The sequence below is a fragment of the Elgaria multicarinata genome, chromosome 20, assembly GCF_023053635.1.
Source record: "Elgaria multicarinata webbii isolate HBS135686 ecotype San Diego chromosome 20, rElgMul1.1.pri, whole genome shotgun sequence".
Classification (NCBI taxonomy): domain Eukaryota; kingdom Metazoa; phylum Chordata; class Lepidosauria; order Squamata; family Anguidae; genus Elgaria; species Elgaria multicarinata.
Genome location: NC_086190.1, coordinates 16,357,517 through 16,377,479, shown reverse-complemented (window position 1 = coordinate 16,377,479; position 19,963 = coordinate 16,357,517). Strand labels below are relative to the sequence as shown.

Sequence of the window (19,963 nt, the reverse complement as noted above, 5' to 3'; positions counted from 1 at the left end):
TAATTACATAGCAGTGCTTACTCCCAAAGGAGAGAGACAGTCACCAATTATACTCCTCTTGAGTCCACTGGTGCTTACTATGGGAGCGTCCCAGGAAATTATTTCTGTTAGCAAGAGGAGAAAGTCTTCCAGAAGAAGTTTTTACAGGGGGCCTTTTCCCGGGCTGGGGGCTGTGGAAAGGGTGCTCTCTCCTCCCGAGGGCTGAGCGCCATCTTCTCCTGTCTTGATAGTGGTGCCTCGTTCATACGGGATGCCCAGTCAGCCAGCCCAGAAAGGAAAGCAAGCAGCTCGGTCCTGTCGAGGTCGGCCGGTGCCTGGAGATACTTGTAAATTAAGCAAAAGTGGATTACGCATCACTGCGGAAATACAGAAACTGGGCGATGCACAGGGAACATGCGGTTGATCCAGAATCTGTCTTCCGTGAGAGGAAGGGACTTTCTGCAACCTTGTGGAAAGTTTCTCTGCTCAATTCTGGGGGAGCCTCTCCCCACCAACACACGCACACGCACACACACACCACACTTCACCCCATTCAGCAGGGTCTGCAGACTCTGTGTAACATTTTCAGGGGACTGCTGTGAGGAAGAGGGATTGGGGAAGTCCACTCGGTCCAGCGTAAATCTGCATCCAACCCGATGTCTTTTTAAATGCAGGGAGATTAAAGCCATATGGACATACAGGATCCATCTAGTTCATTAGTTTCTGATCCAACCTGCTTTCATGTACTGGTTTTTCCAAACCTGACTACCGGAGACCTTGGAATCTCCAGTTGAAAGGGATAAAAATCAGGGCCATATGCATGCTAAGTATATATGCTCTAACGCTGAGCTCTCTTCCCCCATTTCACATTGGCTAACTCTTCTTATCTACTGAAAACCAACCCTAACGAGACAAGCCTCGGGAGTATGGCTTGGAAGCAAAGGCGCAAAAACAGGAGTTGAAATGCAAACCCCGATTTCTACGTTGGCATTTTCCTTCCCTAGTTCTCACTGGGATGGTCAACCCGTGAACCCATGTTTGGGCTGTACCATAACCAGTTACAGGTATGGGGGCTCACATGAATTAAAAAGAGAGAGGGGGGGGGAAGCCCCAAACACAGCAAATTCCTGTGACAGAGAGAGAGAGGTTCAAGCAAACCATCGTTTTCTATGGAAAAGGTATTTTGTTTGGTTTCTTGTGTGGAGTATTCAATTATGTGCGCTCCCACTTGCAGCCCGAAGTGGTCCAATTCAGACACAGGTATATTGGGATTTCCTTATACGAAGTCAGACTACATGGTCCCATCAAGCTCAGTAGAGTCTACATTGACTGACAGTGACTCTCAATGGTTTCAGACAGGAGTCTTTCCCAGTTTTACCTGGGGGTTGAACCTGGGTCCTGCATGCAAAATAGGTCCTCTACCACTGATCAATAGCTCTCCCCCTAGAAGTTGCTAGTCCTCAAGGTTCTGAAGAAAGGGTTGTAGGGAATGCTGCCTTATACCAAGTTGGTCCATCTAGCCCAGTAATGTCAACACTAACTGGCAGCGACTCTCCTGGGTTTCTGATAGGGGGATTTAGCAGTCAGGATTCGAACTTGGGATTTTCTGCATGTAAAACACAAGCTTTTCCACTAAGAAAGGGCCCCTCTCCAGGGTGAATCACCTCAGTGAGAATTAGGCTTTTTGTCTTCTCCATGAGGGGCAGAAATGAGTGATGATCCCATACTGGTGGGTAGACATCCTGTGTTCCGCTTTTCTCCTGCTGAGAGCAGGAGGGAGAGGACCCCTTTTGCTTCATATCCTTCTGGTCTGCAGTGGCAAATGGCAAAACAAGCCTTTTTGCTCCTTAAAAAAATTAATGCACTTCCTTTTAAGAATAACTCCAATCTAGTCCTCTGCTTCGTTCAAAAGCTCTCATTAAAAATAATGACAAAGCCGATCAAGCTAATAAACTATCAGACTGCCATGCTGTGGCTCATCCAATAATTTGGAAGAAAAATAACTTTTTAATGGTGAATTTTATGTACTGGTTCTTGGATCTTTTTCAAGAGAGAGTATAGTAAATCAAGTACGGAGTTGAAAACTCTTGAAATGGCTCCTTTAATGGCCATTTTGAAAAATCACAGCAGCATTCAATTATATTGATAAATGAGGAACTATGAAATATATATATGCGCGGAGTCGAATGGGATGAAGATTCGAGGGTGGCTTCAATAATGCCTCACGGCTAGTTCAGCATTGTTAACAACAGACTCTGTTCTTTCCCACAGAGAAACACCCTCCAATTTGTATTTCCGGAAACTGAATTATTGAGCCTTTAAGCTGTTCTCATATCAGAGTTTCCACCTCAGTCTTAACTCCACTGAAAGCAAAATATTTGAAAGCTTCATAAGAATAGTTATTTTAAAGAGAGAACATTGTGTACATTTAAGGAGCAAGGCAAAAAGCAAGCAAGTTCCCTGCTGGAAGTATTTACAATCCAATCTAACCATATTTACTCAGAAGTCAGTGCTAAGGTTTGCTTCAAAATCCATATCCTGTGTCAATGGCTCACTGAGGCTATAGTTCTGAAGTATCGAGAACCAAGGTTGGAACTCCATGCATACTTACTTGATAGTAAAACCCACTGATGTCAATAGGTCTTCTTTCCAAGTAAACATGGGTAAGATCAGGTTTCATGCCACCCGTAGGTAATTTTGAACCATAGCATGACTTGGGGGGTGGGGGTGCTTCCAGCAGTAAACTAATGGTAATACAAACTAGAGTTATCTACTGATTCAACAATTTAGATTATAATTGATTTTTCAATTTATCAATCGATTTAATTCTCCTTCCTCTGTCAATTTTCCACTCTCTATTGAGGAATGTAAGCTCGTTGGGAGCAGAGACCTGTCGTTATTGCCTATTTAGCACTGTGACATGCCACGTACATGGATGGTGTAGTAAAAATAATGGATAACATTTGCACATTACTAAAGGTAACTTTTGGGAAAACTCGAAGAAGCCTAAGATGATAATAATCGTATACACGCTTAGCTGGGAGTAAGTCCCATTGACAACAGTGGGGCTTAATTCAGAGTAAACAGGCATGGGATTGTGCTGGTAGTAAAAACAGAAAGGGCATTTTTTTAAAAAGTCTTTTTCGTCCCAATGACAGTGACACATCAGAACCAAAAGTCACCTTTAAAAAAAAAAAAGGTGTGCCGTTATTCCACAGATAAAAAAATTCTCCCCCTCTTCTGCTGATTAAACAAAAGATTAAGCTACTATATTCATTTACCTGGGAGTAAGTCGTACTGAACTCAGCAAGACTTATGTCTGACTAGATACGTATAGGATTGCTCTAAAAAGTTTTTGTCGATTAGTCTATTATTAAAGCTTGCTCATAAAATGTACGGAAAGTACCGGTGGTTTTTAAGCTTGAAATCCCGGCTAATTTTCAATCAGCAGTGACCATTTTTCCTCCTGTTCTCAGCTTACCTTGCTGTGTTTCCACACAATCCCTTCTGGAATAGGAAGTGCTACAGCAGCCCCCATGGGCCAGGAGAAGGAGCTTAGCGCAAGGAGAAACAGGCAGAGCGAGGGATGCACAAGGACTGCCATCTGGTTCAATTCTGCCACAAGCCAACACCTGCTTGCAAGTTATATTTTGTACTTTTTTAGAGCTGGGGAGGGGGAGGCATACATCCGACAATATGTTTTTTATTAAAGGAGCCCCTCCTGACTCCTCCACCACCTCTTTTTTTCTTCCAAACACAAGCAATGACGCACAAACCGGAGAGCAATTAAGTTCCTAAATTGTGCATCTTGTGTGTTTTTAACCCTTAATTAGAGCCTCTGGGTTGTCGATGCCATTAGAGAACATTTACTGTCAATTTAAGCTGCATATGCACTCCCCCCATAAAAAAAAAACCAACATCCAACTGAACCTCATTTCCTCACCATTATTCCCATAATGATTAAGATGCTCTGAGTACAAAATTGGGTGATTTAGCAACAAATGATTCACAATGGTGGGTTTAGCAGGAGGGGAGGGGGGGAAAGTCTATTGAGAATCGTCAGGAAAACTTCAGCAACGGCCTTGAAATGTACTTGGAATCAACAGAGGTTTCACCAGAAGTTAGTTTAGGGTTTTTAGGCATCGCTTCCAGACTAGACAAAACAGAAAAACTGTCCCAAAAGGTAATTCAATTGCAACAATTCCAGCTAGTGGGAACTGAGGATCTTCTGGGACACAAACCGTTCTATAATCATCCCAAACAGTAGGAAACGGAATTAACAGGTGAAAATTACAGGAAGACAGATTTCTGTTGAACGTCAGGGAAAACCCCTTAATTGTCAGAGCGGTCAGGCAATGGAACCAACTCTCTTGGAAGGCGGTTGGCTCTCCGTCCCTGGAGGTATTCAAGAAGAGACTGGGTAGCCATCTGTCAGGGATGCTTTGATTCCTGCACCGAGCAGGAGGTTAGACTCAATGGCCCTTTCCACGCCTATGATTTTAGGTTCATCACCAGATTACTAACAAAGTGTGTTTTAGAACGGATCCAGGGAACAGATTCTGAACTAAGTCAAAATTCAGGCACACGCTCCCATCAATGGAGTGGGAATCACAAAGATACAATAGGACAAATGAGGCAGCAAAGCTGTTAAAAGCAAGGACGTGACTTCACATGATATGGAGAAAATGGATAGAGACAGGTTTTTCTCCTTCTCTCATAATACTACACCAGAGGGTCACACAACTGGCAATAGATGCGTGACAAGCAAAAGAACCTGCATCTTCACACAGCGCAGGATTCGTGTATAAATGTTATTGCTTCGCGATATGACGGGGGTACAGCGGGAGAGGGCTATTACCTCACACCGCGATGGGGGCTTCCTAGAGGCATTTGGTTGACCCAGAACTCTGGACTTATGCAGTAGGGCTCTTCATACATTCCAAAATTTGCAAGTGAGAAGTATCTCTAGCAACGGCACTGCGAAGGATGGGTGAAGGAGCAATCTCCGTGCAAACTCTTGAAAGTTCTCCTGACAAGAAGTGCCTGTTCATGCAGATGAGGGCTCTTTCCTTCACTCTCCTGCAATACTAACTGATGGCAGATGGGGTTTATCTCCCGGACATGCTATGATGGGGTAAATTTTCATGTCTCCCTTTTCTTTCTTCTCCACATTTCCAGACTAATGCCAAGTCCTGCAGTTGCTTAGTCTCTCGCCTTTTCCAAACATTTATTTGCAGTGAGAACTGAAACGCCTGTCCTGTGCTCTGATCATCTCTGCTACAATAACCTTCTTTCTTCTGGGACTCTCTCTTCTCCAGTCAAACCTAAGCATCTTTGCTCAAGTCATCTCTTTCTCTCATTACTACACCACCGCCTGTGTCAGTTGATAGACTGAATACTCATCCTCTTCCATAACTGTAAGGCTCCTAGACCTCATATTTTAAGCTTCCTAACTTTTCTTGTATCTCCCCTTCTTATTTCCTCAACTCCCAGGAAGCTGTTCTATTACACATCTTTGTTTCCTTGTTCTGCTCCTTCCTTTGGGAATCTGCTAAGCTGGCTAAATTCAGGCTCACTGCCTCTCCACCGGAAAAATCCCTTCCAATCCCGTTAGCACATTAACCAGAACCATGCTCCCCACTTCACTAAATGATGAAACTCTCCCAGGGGCCATAGAATTGCTCTTTTAATAGATTTTAAAAGAAAATCTCATGGACTGTGTTGTATTTCGGATGGCTGTAGATGCATACCTTCAAAAGGTCAGTGATGAGACAGCCCCTAAGAATATAGAAGTTTGCCTCATGGCCCTCCAAGCTATCAGCATTTAATATATTATGACCGGGAAACAAAATCTGCCTTTAATATGTGTCAATTTCCTTCTTTATAAAAAAACAGCTATAAAGATCCAAGTATTATCTTTTCATTTATGCAAATCTTTCTTCCCCAAATGTTTAAAGCAACCGTTTTCAACATCTGTTGCAAAAAAACCCAAATAGGCCAATTACTAGGCTTACTTAATGAAAACTGCAAGGTTCTGACCTAAAGCAAACAGCAAATGAGCATCTTATGACAGCAGCAGATCCTTACGAGAGGTAAAAGTCTCGATGGAGTCAAAGAAGATGGGGATTATGCCATGTTGGAATCTTCGCTCTCAGCCACCACCGGTTCTGGCTGCTCATCAGAGGTCCGTCTCCCTTTCTTAGAGCCCGATTTCTTTTTCCTTTTCTCCTTTTGTTCCAGGTTATTTAAAGCCAGTTCTTCGCTCTTCTGGGTGATATATCTCAGCTAGAAATAGAGAGTTTTATCAGTCACCTTTGAGGATGAGGATCACCCATTCAGCCGCTTCAAAACGAAGAGCAGACAGAGGCATGTAAAGAATAGATAATAGCAATGTGAGTTTGTAGGCAGATTGCCAAGTAGAAAAGCTAACAGGGTAGCAACTTATTGGTCGTGTCACATGGGGGGGGCAGGAGGAGAGAAAGGGGAAATGAACGTTAATTTGTGAATAGAGAAGAATTTCTTGGAAGCTCCCATTACTAAATATTTGGCAAGTATGATGGTAGAACAGCTGTTTAGCATGGAGAAGGTCCCAAATTCAATCTCTGGCACATCCAGTTAAAAACATCAAGTAGCAGGTGATGGAATAAGCCCTACTCTGCTGGAGTCTTGCTGCTGGTCAGAACAGGTAAAACGCTGAGCTTCAGGGACAAAACAGTCTGACTTGTTGTAAGGTGTCTTCGTATTTGCCTAAGAGCAAGTAGGTCTGTGACTTGGTGGCTAGCAAGTTTGGGACATCTTTTTTTTTAAATTGAGAAATGGAGCCAACGATTAGCAAGTTACATTAGTAGAAGAGTGCAAGCCAGAGATGTTTGTAGAAGCTTGGTTGAGTTTGATATACCAGACGCAAAACTATCTAAAAGGTAATTTGGTTTGTGTTTATCGATCACCGGCAATTTTACAATGATTTATTATTAGGCTGGTTAAATCTCTTTTCAATTTCCCTCTGTGTGAAAACATTTATGACTGTTTGTTATTGGATTTATCAGTTCGGTAAGTGACAACTCAGAAGTTTATTATTGTAAATATATATATATTGAATGATTCTTGTGTGCCTGGTAACATTTTTTCTTACATTTCCAATTGATCCACTGTCTTACGCTGAGGGTTTGGGGTTTTTTACGTTTCTTGTTAAAACTATAATAAATAAATAAAAGTGTGGAGGATACAATGGAATGTTATATGCCTTGCCAAAGTCTGTTGATAGCCAAATGAAAACCTATAATGATCTAACTAAGAATTAAATCCCATTAACCTCAGTAGGGCTTGCTTCTGAGTAGACATGTACAGGATTGCACTGTAAGACTTTTGGGGAGTCAAGTGGGCTGATTAGTGACCCCACGCGGCAGGTTTCAATGTAGGCTCCTGGGCCTTTTCCTTGGGTAGTGTTGTTCTTGCCTAACTCCCCTATTAGGACACTAATAGCAACCAAGTATAACAAGGGGCTATTAACTAGCACAGTTGTGATCTCAGAGTGTAGACAAGCGCAACCATCCTGATAAGATGTTCCATGCTCAATTAAGCTGCGCTGCAGCTGTTAGTTCAAGGACGCAGCTCACTCTTTGCCCACCCCCAAACCTTTCTGAAATAGCAACATATTTCGCCGATGGAAGGAGACTTAGCTGAAACACGTTTTTAGGAAGGAACAGCTACATATCCCAGAGAACTTTTTTGTTATAGGGCAGCCTGTAAATAACTTGTAGTAAATAATATCGTAATAGGCTTGTGGGTTGAATGCTACAGTGCTGTAGTCTACTTGCAAACCAGATCTGAAAGCTACTCCAAAGGATTGCCCTTCTCACAAACAGAAATCTCAGCCTCGAATTAGATATTATGGAACACATGACTGCCTCTGAAAACAGAGTCGGCATCTTCTAGGATCATAGGAAGCTGCCTTATACTGAGTCAGATCCTTGGCCCATCTAGCCCATTATTGTCGGCACTGACTGGCAGCAACGTCTTTCCAGGGTGTCAGGCAGGGTTCTTTCTTAGCCCTATCTGGAGAAGCTGGGAATTGAACTTGGGACCTTCTGCATGCAAACAAGGGCTCTACTCTGAGCTAAGGGCTTTGTTTCCAGACCCCTGATCATCCTGGTTGCCAGAGACTGAAAGAACTGGGCATGTTTAGCCTGGAGAAGAGAAGATTGAGGGGAGACATGATAGCACTCTTCAAATACTTAAAAGGTTGTCACACAGAGGAGGGCCAGGATCTCTTCTCGATCCTCCCAGAGTGCAGGACACGGAATAACGGACTCAAGTTAAAGGAAGCCAGATTCCGGCTGGACATCAGGAAAAACATCCTGACTGTTAGAGCAGTGCAACAATAGAATCAGTTACCTAGGGAGATTGTGGCCTCTCCCACACTAGAGGCCTTCAAGAGGCAATTGGACAACCATCTGTCGGGGATGCTTTAGGGTGGATTCCTGCATTGAGCAGGGGGTTGGACTCGATGGCCTTGTAGGCCCCTTCCAACTCTGCTATTCTTTGATTCTATGATTCTAAATCCTTCTCTTCCTCCTTTGAGTAATGTACAGTAAAGCAAAGACAAATCGATGGATACCACTTTGCTATCAGTTTTCCAGAACCTGCAAACGGCAACCGCTGGAGGGAAATTTGCAGCGTGATAAAAGGTTGCATCCTGCATTTGTATTCCCAGACATTGTAAGGGGAACAGAGAAACAGGAGTTGTTTTTGACAGGAGCCATTGATCTCCAGTAATGTGTCTAGAATCAATCCTACAGTCCAAGAACATTTAAGTCACCCAGCACACTGCTGCTGACCTGAAAATCACAACTCTTCAAACAAAACCTCTTCAAAGGGAGATTCTAGCATGAAATTGCTGGACGAGAAGTTATCACAAAGTTTGGACTCAATCAAAACCAAGTGTGTCTGGGTGTGCACAACGGAGAGAGAGAATGATCTACAAACTGACAATAATACCACATGCAGTTGAGGAAGGAGGTTCTAGCCCCTAAAAGCTTATGCCACAGTAACGAGAAATACCCACCACATATGTATGTCTCGAGGCTACTGAGACATGTATTTTTATTACATTTCTCAGCACAGGTTCAAAGCTATTTTGTTGTAGCTAAAATGTCTACTGTTTCTGAAGAAATCCAGCGTGTGTTACTACACTTCAGAGAAACACAACGAAGGTGCAGAAGGGAAGGAAAAGGAAAAAAGACTTCTAAGGGTGATATCTGATGGGGAAATAATGACTAATCCCAAGGAAAATGTTGATCCACAAGCAACAGACATTAATTCATTTACAAAAGCATCTTTAGGAAGCAATCAAGAGTCTCATTCTGAATAAAATAACGTGTGAAGAAATCAACAGTCCCGCCTCACCAGTGAGTTGCTCCTTCTAGCCAAAAGTTTCACATCTTCTGCATTAACTGTACTCCGCTTTGCATGCCTGTGTGAAGAAGGACCACAAATTTATAAAGACACAAGTCATTTACAGGAAGGTATACTAGAGCCAGTAGAAGAGGGCCTTAAAATGCTCTCTGTAAAGGCGCTTATTTGATTGGTAAACTGTGGGACAGACAGCCAAAGCAGTTTTAGTTTGCATTCTAACAGAAGCACTTGTTAAGTTTCACCAGTTTTGAAAGAGCAACTTTGTAGTAGCCATTGATCATACCCATAGCTATTCTCCAAACCCCTAACTTGTCTTAGCTATCTTTTATTGAGATCGCCCCACAACCAGCCACACTCCTGTTCTACTCATTGGCGTTTGCTGACCTAAATACTCACAGATCACTTTCCCGATCCTGCCTGAGCAATAGGTAAATTCTGAATTTTGACAATAGTTCTTGAGAGCCAATGTGGTATAGTGGTTAGTATTGCAGTGGACTGGGGAGATCTGGCTTCAAGTCCCCGCTCAGCCAAGAAGTTCACTGGTTGACTCTAGGGCAGTCACTGACTCTTAGCCTAACTTACACCACAGGATTGTTGTGAAGATAAAATGAAGAGGAGGGTTATGAGCCCTGGGCTCATTGGAGAAAAACGGGATATAAATGTAACAAATAAATAATTTGATTCCTAGTCACGTCATCTCTCCCAAGGCTGGCTCAAAGTTCTTTGCTACCCTAGACCAGTCACCTTTATGTTGCACGGTGTTCGGTTCCTTTGGGCAGCCAGCCATTTCTGAAGCAACTCAAGAACGGATAGTTACATGCCACTTCTGGACATGGCCAGTGCCATTTGGATTGAGCTGCCCTGGGCATCCACCTGTATGGCAGTGCCTGCCTTGTTCTCCCCCTGCCAAGCCTGCAGTGGCCTTTTCTTGCTGTTGCCGTGCCTTCCTGACTAATTGGTTGCTCCTTTGTCACCGTTCTTTCACTCCACCTGTTTCCATAGCCACTGGGTGGGTAGGCATACTGGAGTTTAGGGCACAGCAGCAACTAGGACAAACTGCGCCACTGGGGTCCTTGCTTTGCCTGGGAGGAATCCTGATTTTGCCATCTGAGGATTACATGCTGAGGATTACACCCAGGACTTTCTACGTCCACTTCTAAGCAAGTGTCCTAACACTGATATTGATACAAAATAGTAGATCTACATGTTCAGGAAATCACAGGATAGACTCCTTCTTGGATTGTACCTCTTCAAGCTTCAGGTGGGTGAGCCATATTTTGCAATGCTCCTCCATGTAAAATAAAACCATTGCACATAGAAAGCAGGCAGATCAGGGAGAAACGTGTCCATCTAGACTAATTTCCCTCCTCGTGTGCTGGTTTTCTACAGGCTGGGAAGTTTACTCAAACTTTCAAAAATGTGTTTCTTCTCCAATGCTGCAGAATGGGCATTGAAAGTGCCTTTATTTCAATTTTAAAACGAAAAGGTTACATTAAAACAGCATTTCTTCAAACCTTACTGAGATTCTTCAAGAAAATCATAATAAAAGGGATCTTCAAGGGGTGGGTGGGGGGTGTAAATTCGTCAAACCCTGCAAGCAAAATCCAACAAACAAAGCTAGTTGAACATACCCCCTTGCTGCTAAAGACCAGGTGGCTTCTGAGTCATCCAAGCCCCAATTTGATGTTCTCATTATGTAAAGACGCTGATTTAGAACTGCAATTTGCAACAAGTAAATTGACCTCCAATGACCCAGAAGAATAAACATACAAGCAGGCAGCCGCTGGAAGAGGAGGAAAAAAACACCCATATATGCCTGAAACTTCGAATAAGAAACAGGATACTGAGCTGGGTGGTCTGATCCTGCAGTGGTCTTAGTCTTTAAATAAGGAGAAGTAAAGCATAATATTCTGTTAGCACAAGGGGGCCCAACTGAACTGCTCAAGTATTTGGGAGGGGGGGGGGCAAGGCGATTTCATTACATAATGCCTATACTGTGCCAGCTGCACAAAGCCCAATTTCCAAGCCCAATTCAAACAGCTGCTTTTGAGCTTTAAAGCCCTAAACGGCTTGGGACCAAGTTACTTGAAGCACCGGCTTCACCCATATCAGCCCGCCCGAACCTTAAGGTCATAAAGAGAGGCTCTTCCCATTTGCCCACCCCTGAGAACAATTAGGCGAGTGATCTCACATTACAGGGCCTTCTCTGCAGTGGCTCCACACCTTTGGAACAAACTCCCATTGGAGGTCCACCATGCCCCATCCTTGAGGGGTTTTAAGAAGGCCTTGAAAACATTATTTTACCATGGCCGTTGCTGCTGCTATTGCCATTATTGTTGCTGGTTTTATCGTTGGCTGTTATTGTTTTTAATTGCTCTTTTATTGTGTTTTATGCTTTTATTATTTTAACTGTTTTTATGTATTTAATTGTTGTAAGCCGCCATGCAAGGGCTTCTGCTCTGAAAGGTGGCCAAGAAATGTTTTAAATAAATAATAAATAAAACATTCCACATAAGGAGAAATAACTCGTAGTATTTTATTAGCACAAGGGCCCCCCTCCAGATGTTTTAGCCTACGATGTCATACCCAGTGGAGCCAAAGATGAGGAATTATGGGGGCTATATATATATATATATATATGGGGGCTATCTGTGAACCGCTCAGGGAGCTTCGGCTATTGGGTGGTATAAAAATGCAATAAATAAATAAATAAATAAATAAAACATCTAGACAGCCTCAAGTTGCCCATTCCTGTCTTAGAAGGACTGAAGGTACAGGAGCAGAGGTAAAAAGGATTGCAAGAAAGCAGCAGCAGCAGAAACAGCACAGACTAAGGTGTGGGTGGGGATGTACAAGAGGTCTGAAATGGTCATTGACAAGTATGAAAGTGATTAGAGAATTAAGAGAACACTGCAAAATCTCCCAGCCCAGGCTTAAACCAGTGACATCACTGAAGGATCATATGCAGAGGATGATGGCTTCTGATTCCACCTGAAGGGATGCTGAGGCCGCATGCTAAGACTAAGCTTCTAGTGAGTGAGTTAAATGACTACCTTCTCATGCCACCCCAGCTCAAAGGCCTGGTGCAAGGAACAGCTTTAATGCAATGCACTTATTGGATGAAACACTAAATACGCACACTAAGAGAACAAGCCTGTTTATTTATTTAGAGCATTTTATCCTACTCCTCAACCAAAAAAGCTCCCGGAGCAGCTCACAAATAATCAGTCCCTGCCCACAGGCTTAGAATATAAGAAACGACATACAAGGAAAACAGAACAGGGAGGGAAGGGAAAACAATCTTTCAGCAGGGCTGATATGGCCCTCCTTCCTCCTCTCATTTGCCCTCAGCTCAGCCTGCTGGAAAGGCTGGTGGTGGTGACAGAGTGTCCCGGAGAATATTGTGGAGTTCCCCTCTAAGGCCATAGCACTACTATGGAGGGCAAATCCAAATGAGGATTTCCCCTCCTGCCCTTCGCCTTGGGCGAGGATGCAAACAAGTGGGAAGGGGGCGAGGCACCAAGGATCCTAAAACCTCCCAGTTCCTCCCATAATTCCAGTAATTGTGCTTAAAAGCACACCGAGTAGAATCTCTTCAGAAAGATGGAGAGGCAACCGTCACTTCCATCACACCTGCTCTTCTGGGCCTCTGCAGGCAGAGCATAGGATTTTCAAAGCACTCCCCAGACGGCTGCTGAATTGCTCTGTAAAATCCTGAGCCGGTGTCAAAATACAATTTGTCTCCTCCCTGCTTAACACCAGCCTGGGTCAGATGAACACATGAGGTTTGGCTAGCTGCGTGCCAGAAGAATGAGTGTCACACTTAGCACCATAGGTTCATGTCATCACACCCAGCAGCAATGGGAAGCCTGTCAGCGGAGGAATGAGCAGTTAAAAAGGGAAGGGGCACGGAGGAGCCAGAGCATGTTTTAAAGGTGCCTCAAGGCAGAGAGTTGAAGCCTCTCTCACTATATTTCTCCACGAGTCACTAATTGGAAGGAGCAAACCCAGAGAGATCAGTGACGCTTACAGAGACACGACAAGCAGACGCCTCTGAAAGGTAAGAACTTCCGGCAGACCCTTACTTACAGGTGGCAAAAAGTTTTCAGCTTCCAGAAGTCAAACAGATTCGTAAAATAACATCGCAGCAATCATTTCGCGTTACCACTAGCTCTAAATGAACTGGCTGTGGGCCCATCACGTGCGAAGCCACCACCCGCCCTTCTGAAAAGCTGAAAACAAACCACCTACTCTCTCGCTCTTCAAGGAGCTCTATTAGTGGCTAACAAGGGACAAACAAAAGGAGACCTTCTGACTGGTGTGCCATGGTTTAGGCATACACCTGCCTGCAATTACATGAGGCAGAACACAATCCACGCACAAGGCCACTCTTGGGAGGCAAGAGACGACACAAAGACTTCATTATCCTCTAGGCAATTTCCCTTTTTTGTCTGTGTTGTGTAGATACATTTTTGTTCTTTATATTGGCTTCCAGAGCAATTCTGAGCGTAAAATCGGCGGAAGAAAAATATGCCAAAGGATCTAGGGTCCTTGAGAACTATTCACATTTAGGGAACATGCAACTGGTTTTTCAGCCAAGTACTCAAACGGCCTTCAGAAGAACAGGAGGCTGAGGCTGGAGGGCTCTTACAGGTTCAAATAAACACCCTGCATTCACACTACAAAATGACAGAACTCTTGGTCCGAACAGAACACAAACGCTCAATCAAAGCTGTATTCTCAAATGAACATGAGCTGGAAAAGCAGGGATAAAAACTTTTGTAGATCAAGACTTCTCGACAGACAAAGAAACACAACATCTTGTTTAAAGTATTGCATCTTCCCGTAGCACTTACCTGGCAAACATTTCAAGGTCTTTCGCAAAAATGTCTGAAAATAAAAATGGAAGAAATATCAAATTTCTTTTCTCCCTCAGGAATGGAAGGCAAGGTCAAGTTCTCTTGGTAACATATGAGGCATTTTTTTTCAGATTTTGTTTAAAAGGTATCACAATGTATATTATAATATGGCTTCCAGAATTATCATAAACGGGTCTGTTTGGAAGCAAGTCCTTCTAAGTTCAACGGAACCTATTCCTCAGTAAAGTGGGATTAAGGATAAAGTTGTAGCCTTAGAGAGACACCTCTCTGTTGGAGAATTGGTAATTGATACTGACCCAGTTTGCATGTAACGAGTTGAGTATGAGCTGTCGTTGAATTGTGAATTGTCGTTACATGTGAACTCTGTACTATGGTTTAACTATGGGTTGTTAACCACAAACAACCCAGAGTTCACAACCCAACAACAAACCAATAGCCGAAGCATTCTAGGCGGTTAACAACTACTAAAACCATAAAATACAACTTAAGATACAACATAAAAGTTTAAACATTTAACACTACAGTATAACATATAAGAACCAAAATAAAATCTTGCAGTAATGAAACGTTTTAAAACACAGTAACAGACTTGAAACAACAGAAACTAAAGGCTTAATCCTATGCCTATTTAGACAGACAAAAGTCCTAAAACTCCCAGTGTTCCCCAGCCAGCCATGGGAATTTGTAGGACTTTTTTCTGTCTAAACAGGCATATGATTGTGACCTAAGAGACTAAAATGCCTGGGAAAATAAAAAGGTCTTCACCCAGAGCCGGAAAGAGCACAATGTAAGCACCAGCCTTGCCTCTCTGGAAAGCTCCTTTTACAACTGGGGTGCATACTTAAAACAGTAGTGGAGGCTTACTACAAAACAACAATGTTTGATTCAAGAACAACCCATACTCCGGGTTGTCATTACATCCAAACCCATATTCTGTGAGGGAATGGAAACTGTCAATTTGACTGGGATGAGAACTTCAGTTCCAGAGACGGGAGTAGCTCTAGGGCCAAGCTGAGGACTGGGAAGAGATCCCAGGAAGCAGTTAGGGGGAAAGTGTTAAGGGGCTGCAAGGTGACAAAAGGAAGAGGCTAAGAAATGGTCTAAGAAACAAAAATCTGCCCCAAGAGGGGGAATTTTTAGCAAAGGACTCTGGGTCTTGTTGACCAAATTACAAGCATTATTATTCCTATGGACCCAATGTTTTTTGGTGATTTTAATCAGTAGTCATTGATGAAGGGATTAAGGCCACAGATATCAACTGAAGACAGTATTTTGTTTATTAACTGAAGACAGTATTTTTGTTCATCAATCTACTAATAGCAAAAAAACGACTTCTAAAGAGTAACTTGGTGCTTAGCCAAAGTTTGGGAAATGTTGGAATCAATTACATTTTCATATTATTTGCATTTTAAGCAGGTCAGAGTAAAAATGCTTGATTTCTGGAAGGAAAGGGGATCAGAAAATTTAAAAAAAGTAAATCTGCTTTGTGCTCAGGATACCAGAACTCATATATGTATGGAACACATACAGCCCTAGAAACATGTTTAAAACAACAGTTAATTCAGTTTCGAAGAGCAGTGGCACAACTCCGAATCATAAAATAGTAGAGTTGAAAGGGGTCTGTAAGGACATCAAGTCCAATCCCCTGCTCAATGCAGGAATCCATCTTAAAGCATCCCTGACAGGTGGCTGTCCTCTTGAAGGCCTCGAGTGTGGGAGAGCCCACCACCTCCCTAGGTCATGGGTTCCATTGTTGTACTGCTCTTACAGTCAGGAAGTTTTTCCTGATGTCTGTTGCACTGTTGTTCAACAGATTTCTCAGAACTTGTCTTGTGTACTCCCTCTAGTGCTAGGAAAATAAAAATGAATCATTAAATCAATTCTATACATCTTTAATTCCAGTTCTATTTTTAAAAAAATCACTGATTGCTCCTACAGACAAATATAGATATGCATAAAATATGCGCCATACCACACTGTCTGAAGGTGATCTCAGAAATAGCTGCGATGGCTTGTTTACTAAACTGAGTTTCTTTGTCTTCTGCAACCTCTTCACAGAGGCAAGCAACGGTATAATGAACAGCAGCTTTCAACCTCTGGGAAAATAAAACAAAAGCTACACAATGCACATAGTATACTCAGACGTTGATCCTTATATGCACACCAGGCTTGTGCAACAACTTGTGATCTATCAAACCAAATACCGTGGCTTGTCAACTAGCTGAGAAACACAATCTCTGAACCACAAGCAGAAAGACAAAATAGTATAACCTGAACTCCTACTGAGCCAATATATTTGGCTAGAAAGCTACATTCACAATAAAAAATGGGTAGGGGATACATTTGATGTTGCGGTTCACCTAAATTGTGCAGATCTACCCTACATGCACCATGTGAAAACAGGACTATTTTTTGGAAATGTTGCAGGAAGCCTAGTCAAAGACTTTGGAATTTTGCAACCTTCCAAATATTCCCCAAACAGTACTTGCTCAGCGACTAGCTCATCAAGGGAAAATGAACTCTGGGCATACTCAGGGACACTCTCCTTTCCCATTAGCAAAGTCACTCTACACATGCTCGCTTTGCAAGAAAGAAGTTGTTTAGGCACCTCAATGGGTGTAAGCTTTTAAAGAGCTTGGACTGGTGTTTTAAAAGGACACAATTTAGAACTTGGTAATAGACATGCTTTATTGGCAGGTGTTTGAGTTATTCCTTACAGTTAATTATTCTTGGGTAAATTGCTGCTATTTTTATATCACCATTGTACTGTTTTGCCCCTTCTTTGACTAATTTGCCATTGTTTCTATATTCACATTATTTCAGTCTCTCAGGTTTTTCCCCAGTTAATCATTACATCTTGTTATCTCATATTGTACTTCTCCATGTATATATTGTTTTCACAACTATACAACCTTATTGGCAAGGCTGCATGTTTGTAGCATTCGTCATTAAATAATTTGTTCACTTAGGGCGCAACCTTATCTATGTTTACACAGGGAAAAGTCCTATAACTCTCAGCATGCCCCAGCATGGTGGGGAAAAATATATTATGATTGTTTCACTATCCCACATTATTATTATTATTATTATTATTATTATTATTATTATTATTATGGAAACCATTTATTTTATAGATTTGTTTCATAAATTTCCGAGTTGCTTTTCGTTTGTTTTTTGTTTTAGTCAGCATCATTAAAAGGGCTTTAAAAAGAACAACAATACAAAATAGTTAAAATAATCTAGACACTGATTATTATTTCACTTCCCCACCTATTATTATTATTATTATTATTATTATTACGGAAGAAACCATTTATTTTATAGATTTGTTTCATAAACATCCGAGTTGCTTTTTGTTTTTCTTAGTCAGCATCAAAAGGGCTTTAAAAAGAACAATACAAAATATTTAAAATAATTCAGACACTGATTATGTCACTTCCCCACTTATTATTATTATTATTTAGGAAACCATTTATTTTATAGATTTGTTTCATAAATTTCCGAGTTGCTTTTCGTTTGTTTTTTGTTTTAGTCAACATTGTTAAAAGGGCTTTAAAAAGAACAACAATACAAAATTCTTAAAATAATCCAGACACTTATTATGTCACTTCCCCACTTATTATTATTATTATTATTATTATTATTATTATTATTAAGGAAACCAATTATTTTATAGATTTGTTTCATAAATTTCCGAGTTGCTTTTTGTTTTTGTTTTAGTCAACATCGTTAAAAGGGCTTCAAAAAGAACAATACAAAATATTTAAAATAATTCAGACACTGATTATGTCACTTCCCCACTTATTATTATTATTATTATCATCATCGGGATTTGAGATGGTAAACTGTTTATTATTATTATTATTATTATTATTATTATTATTTCACTTCCTCACCTCAAATCCCATTATTATTATTGTTATTTTTTATTATTATTGGGATTTGAGGTGGGAAAGAGATATATACCCTGTGATGGGACTATCTCTTCATTTATTTTAGGGCGCATGCTGGGAATTGTAAGACTTTTCCCCCCCCCACCCTCTAAACATGCCCTAAAACCACTAAGTCCAGAGTCTAAAATCACCTCGCTCCACCACGTTCCCTGCACTAGCAAATGGGGAAAAGGAAAACACTCTGCACATGCTCTGGATGAAGTGTCACGTACTCCTTCTGAGGAAAGATGGCTTCAAACAAGAACGCCCGCTCACACTTATCCCGCGGGAAGGGTGCGGGGGGGCTATTCATTCAAAGCAGCCCAAAATACCTGCGTGTCCGTGAGGCGCTCGCCCGCCCCGTCGCCTTCTTCCTCCCCCTTTCCGCGCTCCATGGCGCGGAGGCCTTTCCTGAGGCGGAGCCAAAATGGCGCTTGAATTTCCCGCCTGCCCCGCCCCCTTCTTCTCCGCCCTCGCGCGGGCAAGATGGCGGCGACGCCACTCTGAGGGGAAAGGGGGAGGGCGCAGAGGCCTTTCCTGAGGCGGAGCCAAAATGGCGCTTGAATTTCCCGCCTGCCCCGCCCCCTTCTTCTCCGCCCTCGCGCGGGCAAGATGGCGGCGACGTCACTCTGAGGGGAAAGAGGGAGGGCCGCTCATGGCGGCGAGCGGGGCGGGCCTGGAAGACAAAACGGGTGTGGTGGGAGTTCAAACCTTTTAGCTAGATTTGAACTCCATCCTTATCCCGAAACCTTGGTCTCAGCACTTGGGGCACAATCTATGCACGTTTAGACAGGAAAGAAAAAGTCCTATATAGGGTGACCCTATGAAAAGGAGGACAGGGCTCCTGTATCTTTAACAGTTGCATAGAAAAGGAAATTTCAGCAGGTGTTGTTTGTATATATGGGAAACCTAGTGAAATTCCATCTTCATCACCACAGTTAAAGCTGCCCTCTTTTAAATCTGCTCACTCTAGAATAGCTCCTGCAGCTTTAACTGTGGTGATGAAGAGGAAATTTCAGCAGGTTATCCATATATACAAATGACATCTGCTGAAATTCCCTTTTCTATGCAACTGTTAAAGATGCAGGAGCCCTGTCCTCCTTTTCATAGGGTCACCCTAAAATTCAATTATAGGACTTTTTTTTCTAATCACGCATAGGGTGACCATATGAAAAGGAGGACAGGGCTCCTGCATCTTTAACAGTTATTACTATTTATATAGCACCAATAATGTACTTGGTGCTGTACAAAATATACAAATATACAATATACAGTTGTATTGAAAAGGGAATTTCAGGTGTCATTTGTATATATGGAGAACCTGGTGGAATTCATCGCTGCAGGTGCCCTGCCCTCTTTTCTATCTGGTCCAGAGGGCAAGGCTCCTGCATCTTTAACTGTTGTGATGAAGAGGAAATTTCACCAGGTGCGACATGCATACAAATGACACCTGCTGAAATTCCCTTTTCTATGCAACTGTTAAAGATACAGGAGCCCCGTCCTCCTTTTCATATGGCCACCCTAAACTTTAAAAACCAAATTGGTCACTATATTTGCTATGAAATATCTAAGCTGGCCTCTAGATGCCACTCTTTATCTACAGGCCTTCAAAAAATCAACACAATATAGGTCATAATAAATAAATTAAAAAGCAATTAACCTGTCTCCTCCAATTGTTCATTATTTCCCAAGAGTAATGGCAGCCCTCCCTTCCTTACAGGCAGATCCACCACACTATGATGAGGAGTAATATTTGTT

General features: G+C 42.2%; 1 protein-coding gene across 1 annotated transcript; it reads right to left on the bottom strand.

The window, feature by feature from the left end:
* Positions 1 to 232: 232 nt before the first annotated feature.
* Positions 233 to 18,696, bottom strand: CENPS (centromere protein S). Its single transcript, XM_063145518.1, has 6 exons — positions 18,538 to 18,696; positions 16,246 to 16,369; positions 14,250 to 14,283; positions 9,385 to 9,451; positions 6,067 to 6,264; positions 233 to 323 (listed from the first exon to the last, which is right to left on the bottom strand). Exons 1-5 carry the CDS (start codon positions 18,598 to 18,600, stop codon positions 6,106 to 6,108), a joined length of 447 nt encoding a protein of 148 aa, XP_063001588.1. The 5' UTR covers positions 18,601 to 18,696; the 3' UTR covers positions 233 to 323; positions 6,067 to 6,105.
* Between the last annotated feature and the right edge of the window lie 1,267 nt (positions 18,697 to 19,963).